This window comes from Berghia stephanieae, chromosome 14 (genome assembly GCF_034508935.2).
Source record: "Berghia stephanieae isolate SIO BIC M18660-M18661 chromosome 14, UCSD_Bste_1.3, whole genome shotgun sequence".
In the NCBI taxonomy this organism is placed as follows: Eukaryota; Metazoa; Mollusca; class Gastropoda; order Nudibranchia; family Aeolidiidae; genus Berghia; species Berghia stephanieae.
In genome coordinates, this window is record NC_088373.1 from 31,107,538 (window position 1) to 31,115,058 (window position 7,521).

A 7,521-nucleotide genomic window follows, 5' to 3' on the forward strand; every position below is an offset into this window, starting at 1 on the left:
GGGGCTTGATGCTTCTTGCTGCTTTTAACAACTAATCTAGCAGCATTGTTTTGAATTATTTGCTGTTTGAGTATTTTATCGCTTGTCTCTTTGTATTAGTTCATATAACTAGTTGTCAAATATCATCTTTATGTCGTCACCTATTTGTATTTGTTCATATAACTAGTTGTCAAATATCATCTTTATGTCGTCACCAATTTGTATTTGTTCATATAACTAGTTGTCAAATATCGTCTTTATGTCGTCACCTATTTGTATTTGTTCATATAACTAGTTGTCAAATATCGTCTTTATGTCGTCACCTATTTGTATTTGTTCATATAACTAGTTGTCAAATATCATCTTTATATCGTCACCTATTTGTATTTGTTCATATAACTAGTTGTCAAATATCGTCTTTATGTCGTCACCTATTTGTATTTGTTCATATAACTAGTTGTCAAATATTGTCTTTATGTCGTCACCTATTTGTATTTGTTCATATAACTAGTTGTCAAATATCATCTTTATGTCGTCACCTATTTGTATTTGTTCATACAACTAGTTGTCAAATGTCGTCTTTATGTCTTCACCTATTTGTATTTGTTCATATAACTAGTTGTCAAATATCATCTTTATGTCGTCACCTATTTGTATTTGTTCATACAACTAGTTGTCAAATATCATCTTTATGTCGTCACCTATTTGTATTTGTTCATATAACTAGTTGTCAAATGTCTTCACCGTGTCATGACCCACCAATGAATTTCAGATTCGGAGAGACAAATATGAAATTTGTCAGCTACAAGATGGCTGATGTCCGTCGGAGTGACAAGGAGTCGCTGGTGTCCGAGGACAACCACAGTGTCCACACCAACATATCTCTACAAGTACCAATATTTGAGGAACAGCTCAATGGAAGGTATGTTGTCAGCCTCCTCCTCATCAGTATCAGCATCATCAGTATCATCATCATCATCAGTATCAGCATCATCATTATCATTGTCGTCATCATCATCGTCATTATCATCAGTATCAGCATCAGCATCATCATCATCATCATCATCTACATCAACATCATCATCATCATCGTCATTATCATCAGTATCAGCATCATCATCATCATCATTATCATCATCATCATCATCATCATTATCATCATCATCATCATCATCATCATCATCATCATCATCATGTTGATCCATGATTATTTCCAGTGTTGTCAAAAGATCTGTCCATGTGGCTGGCAACAAGGATGACGAGAAGAGCCCTGCCGTGTCACACAGGGAGGAGGAGGCACCCAAAAAGAGGCACAAGAGGAAGAGATCAAAGAGCAGGAGGAGAAGGAAGCAGATGGAAGACCAACAATTTGAAACAGAGGATGAAACCAGGCCACAAACTCTTCCACCACTACAGGTAAGGGACTTCTATTGAATGCAGCCTTACATTTATTCAGCTAAATATTAAGCTGACATGGTAGTTTTTAGAAGAAAAAATTTTTAAATTTTGCAAGCTAAAAACAGCAAAATTTGCAAAAAAAAATTGCGATTAATTTTCCTAAAACCCCATAATTAGTTCATGAAAAAAAAAGGTATTTGTTTGTTTTTAAGGGTTTCACGACCCTTGCAACAAATGTAAGGTCATATCAGCACCAGTTAAAAGGAAGAAAATGAGATAGAAGAAAAGAAACTACTCTTGATAAATTATCTTTCACGTTCTACACGAGCTATCAAATTAAAAGGAAAAAAAATTGTTTTTCAAAAAAAAAATTATTATTGTTTTCTTTTCTTTTCAAAATCTCGAAAATTTCCACAATTGCAAAAAATTGCAGATTTTGCGGCCACAATGCAAATCAGTGATATTTTGCCATGTTTTGCGAACACGACCGCAAGCAATGCAAAAAAACCGCCATGTCAGATTGTCACAACACAAGGTGTTGAAACCTGGGTGGGGTCTTTGACCTCCATGATGAGCAGGGGAGGTCACCCTGTGTTTTCTATCCCCCTATAGCTGTTTTCCAATTTTGTCCTGGCCCTGGCCGGAGCCTGCGACTGGGAGGGAAAAAGTCAAAACGTATGATTAAAGTTTAGGGAGATTATATTTTTTCCCTTGTAAATCACCTCTCTGTTGTGTACTGTTGCATCTTTTTGTTATAAATATATTTTGGCTTGTAAACATTATTGAGTGATTTCCTCTTAGTTGGGACCCGTTTTTGTGTCTGGATGACTTTTTGGTGATTTCAAACTAACTACAATGATTGGTAGTGTGCTCTTGGAATCTTCATCATCTCTTCCTTATTTGAACCAATTCACCTTTATCTTACTTTTTCTGGTGTGCTTCTTCCAATTGTAAAAATTCATTTTTTGCCTATCCCATTTTCTTCTTTTTTACTGGCGCTGTGATGACCTTAATGTGTCGCAAGCACCGTAAAAACCCTTAAAAACAAACAAGGTTTGAAACTATAAAACAGTAGTCGTCCTTCAGAGCCATTAGGCCCATGGAGCCGGAGTTTATCTGGTTTCTATAGCGTGAGATGGGATAAAAGCAATTGCTTGCTACCCACTAGATAGGACACTGGTCTGTTGCAAAGTACTTCCCACCAAATCCAACAGACCAAGCTACCCAATTACTGCTGGGTGTGTGTGGGGAGGGGCAGAAGAAAAAATAATCTCTACTTCACTCACGACACGATTGATCTTGGTCCTTTTGCATGTGAAGCAAGTGCTCTACCTACTGAGCTATCAGGACCTCAGACCTTTTTTGTGCATTCAAAACAGGCTGATTTTTGGGGGATTATTTCCTCCATTTTTTTTCTTTCTGCTTTGTCTAGGGCATTGGTTGGTAAACACCTTTTCCCATAATGATAATGTAGCTGATCGTATCAATGACTATGAGATGATGATAATGACAGTGTCATGTAATCGTATCAATGACTATGAGATGATGATAACGACAGTGTCATGTAATCGTATCAATGACTATGAGGACAATGATATTGACAGTGTCGTGTAATCGTATCAATGACTATGAGATGATGATAATGACAGTGTCATGTAATCGTATCAATGACTATGAGATGATGATAACGATAGTGTCATGTAATCGTATCAATGACTATGAGGACAATGATATTGACAGTGTCGTGTAATCGTATCAATGACTATGAGATGATGATAATGACAGTGTCATGTAATCGTATCAATGACTATGAGATGATGATAATGACAGTGTCATGTAATCGTATCAATGACTATGAGATGATGATATTGACAGTGTCATGTAATCGTATCAATGACTATGAGATAATGATAATGACAGTGTCATGTAATCGTATCAATGACTATGAGATGATGATAATGACAGTGTCATGTAATCGTATCAATGACTATGAGATGATGATAATGACAGTGTCATGTAATCGTATCAATGACTATGAGATGATGATAATGACAGTGTCATGTAATCGTATCAATGACTATGAGATGATAATGACAGTGTCATGTAATCGTATCAATGACTATGAGATGATGATAATGACAGTGTCATGTAATCGTATTAATGACTATGAGATGATGATAATGACAGTGTCATGTAATCGTATTAATGACTATGAGATGATGATAATGACAGTGTCATGTAATCGTATCAATGACTATGAGATAATGATAATGACAGTGTCATGTAATCGTATCAATGACTATGAGATGATGATAATGACAATGCCATGTAATCCTATAAATGACTATGAGATGATGATAATTTCAGTGTCATGTAATCGTATCAATGACTATGAGGACAATGATATTGACAGTGTCGTGTAATCGTATCAATGACTATGAGATGATGATAATGACAGTGTCATGTAATCGTATCAATGACTATGAGATGATGATAATGACAGTGTCATGTAATCGTATCAATGACTATGAGATGATGATAACGACAGTGTCATGTAAATCGTATCAATGACTATGAGGACAATGATATTGACAGTGTCGTGTAATCATATCAATGACTATGAGATGATGATAATGACAGGGTCATGTAATCGTATCAATGACTATGAGATGATGATAATGACAGTGTCATGTAATCGTATCAATGACTATGAGATGATGATAACGACAGTGTCATGTAATCGTATCAATGACTATGAGATGATGATAATGACAGTGTCATGTAATCGTATCAATGACTATGAGATGATGATAATGACAGTGTCATGTAATGATATTAATGACTATGAGATGATGATAATGACAGTGTCATGTAATCGTATTAATGACTATGAGATAATGATAATGACAATGTCATGTAATCGTATTAATGACTATGAGATGATGATAATGGACAGTGTCATGTAATCGTATTAATGACTATGAGATGATGATAATGACAGTGTCATGTAATCGTATCAATGACTATGAGGACAATGATAATGACAGTGTCATGTAATCGTATTAATGACTATGAGATGATGATAATGACAGTGTCATGTAATCGTATCAATGACTATGAGGACAATGATAATGACAGTGTCTTGTAATCGTATTAATGACTATGAGATGATGATAATGACAGTGTCATGTAATCGTATCAATGACTATGAGATGATGATAATGACAGTGTCATGTAATCGTATCAATGACTATGAGATGATGATAATGACAGTGTCATGTAATCGTATCAATGACTATGAGATGATGATAATGACAGTGTCATGTAATCGTATCAATGACTATGAGGACAATCTGGGTGGGGTTCCTACCTCCCATAGCGGGCAGGGAGGTACTTGCTTTGTCTTCTATCCCCTCTTATCTGTTTTTCAATTGCTTTCTGTCCTGACTTTGGTCGGAGTCCTTGGCTGAGAGGGAAACAGTCGAATGTATAGTTATAGTTTTGAGAGATGATATTTTTTTCCTTGTAAATCATCTCTCTGTTATGCATTGTATTATGTTTAGTTTACATATTATATTATATGATTTGTAAACATTTGAGTGTATTCCTCTTAGTTGGGACCTGTGCTTGTGCCTGGATGAGACTTTTAGGTGATCTCAGACTAAGCACTTTGATAGTGTGCTCTTGGAATCTACATCTGATCCCTATTTGTTCCTAGTTCCCCTTTGTCTTACTTTTTCTTGGGTGCTTTAATTGTAATTCTAGAACTTTTTACTATCCCATTTTCTTCCTTTTCACTGGTGCTTATATGACCTTAATGTGTTGCAAGCGCCGTAACACTCCTAGAAACAAAAACAAACAAACATATGAGGACAATGATAATGACAGTGTCATGTAATCATTGTGTACCATCAGAAAAGTGCCAGGAACAACGTCCCTCCAGCATCCACAGCCAATGACGACCCATCTCAACCACGAGTCAAGTGCCCATCGAGTGCCTTCAATCGACCAAAACCCAATTTGGACCAGGTGAGAACACTTTGATTTCCTTAGAAAATGACACAGTGTAATAATAATCTAGTAATCTACTTTCCAAAGTAAAAAAACACACAAAAGCAAATTCTGATAATGCCTGAAGCGGGGCTTGAACCCAGGACTTTGTGAGTCACAGTGCAATGTCTTTATCACCCGTCCACCTCATAAGAATATTGAAATATCGTTATATAAAAAAAAGAAAAGAAAATAGAAAATAAGGTGAGGTTTTATATTGTGCAATATCTACTGAACGTGCTCAAAGTGCTTTACAAAAGGTCCATGACCAACAGCAACACATAACATAAAGAAAGAGACATGATACCTGTTAAGCGATAATACTTTTTTTTTCTGACAGAGACAACACTGTTAACAGTCAGGTACTCATTTAACACCTGAGTACAGTGAGAGAATGTGAGTAAAGAGGCTTTACCAAGGACTCAAATAATATGCGCAGAGCAAGGCTCGAACCCAGGACCAACTGATCCGAAAGCGAGTGTCATACCACAAGACCACATAGCCACACAAATATCGTTATAATTATTACTAATTCTCAATTCAGGGTTGACAGAAGAGTTGTTGTTTTTTATTGGAATAACTTCAGTTTTTATTTCATTGTGTGTGTGTGTGTGTGTGTGTGTGTGTGTGTGTGTGTGTGTGTGTGTGTGCCAGGTACCCTACAATGATTTCATCCCATCACCAAGACGGGGACGAACGCCTGAGACCAGTCCTAGAAGTCGGATCAACTTGGATTCTGATGATGACCTTAGATGAGTCTTCCAAGAGATTCACGGCCATTGAAAGATCACTAAGAAATCTTGTATTTTCATTTGTATAGAATTAATATTAAACCGATAGTAAATAATGTTTTGTTATAATGATTAACTAATTTTATTTTGTTATACACATTGAAAGAATAGAAAAAACTTGCTTTACTTGATAAGGAAGATTGATGGATTTAATGAGGGTGGTATAGCAAGATTTTACTGTATTGGTAAGGGTAGTCATAGTTGTAGTGGTTGTAGGACGAGCAGTACAAGTAGTAGTACTAATAGTAGTAGTAGTAGTAGTATTGTATTAGTACTAGTAGTAGTAGTAGTAGTAGTAGTACTAGTAGTAGTAGTAGTAGTTGTATTAGTACTAGTAGTAGTAGTAGTAGTAGTAGTAGTAGTAGTACTAGTAGTAGTAGTTGTATTAGTACTAGTAGTAGTAGTAGTAGTAGTAGTAGTAGTAGTAGTAGTAGTAGTTGTATTAGTACTAGTAGTAGTAGTACTAGTACTAGTAGTAGTAGTAGTCGCTAGTAGTAGTTGTAGTTAGTAGAAGTAGTGGTTGTAGTAGTAATAGTAATAGCAGTGGCTGTAGCGGTGGTAGCAGTAATGCTAATAGTAGTTGTCATCATCATTGTTGCTGTAGTAGCAGTAGTTTTAGTTTCAGTAGGTAATAGTAATAGCAAAAAAGTAACAGTCACTGTAATAGGAGAAGGACGAGACAGAGGAAATACGGAAGTTTGAAATATTGAATCATTGTCTTTTGGTATTATTTTAGTTTTTAATTCATTGTTGATGACAACAAACACAGCTGGTTGACCAGACTGTACAGATAAATAATCAAATTATTTGTTATGTTCCGTCCATTTTAACCAGTTCACAGTCGTAGTCTTGAAAGACACGTATTTAAAAATTTGGCCAAAAAACTCTTCCTTCAAATATTGATCGATTTAAATGACCCACATCTTGGCAAAATCTCTCAAACCTGAGACTTCGTGAAATCCTACTTGATATCCAAGGTTTGAGAGTTTTTTCCCAAGATGAGAGTCGTTTAAATCAGTTGATATTTGAAGGACGAGTTTTCTGGCCAAATTTTTAAAATACACGTCTTTCTAGATGATGGCACAAACTGGTTGATGTTGCATTTAATATCGGTGATAATTTATTATTGATGGGAAGAGACGTTTTGTTGTATCATGTGAGGGGAGCTACTGAAACAGCACAAAATTCAACACTAACTCAGCAATCATGGCACTTATGTTGATAATAACAAGAAATGAAGTGAGTAGAAAAGTGTCATGTAAATGTTGGTGCTGGAAGCTGGAAGAAATAAATAACAATGTGA

General features: G+C 35.7%; 1 protein-coding gene across 1 annotated transcript in view; it reads left to right on the forward strand.

Annotated features, from left to right (window-relative positions):
- Positions 1–6,318, forward strand: part of LOC144959577 (uncharacterized) — a 173,005-nt gene extending 166,687 nt beyond the window's left edge. Inside the window, exons 62-65 of the mRNA XM_078892197.1 lie at positions 752–901; positions 1,197–1,395; positions 5,293–5,406; positions 6,082–6,318. Coding sequence (XP_078748323.1) covers positions 752–901; positions 1,197–1,395; positions 5,293–5,406; positions 6,082–6,183 — 565 coding nt within the window. The 3' untranslated portion in view covers positions 6,184–6,318. The remainder of the gene's footprint in view (positions 1–751; positions 902–1,196; positions 1,396–5,292; positions 5,407–6,081) is intronic.
- The last annotated feature ends 1,203 nt before the right edge of the window (positions 6,319–7,521 follow it).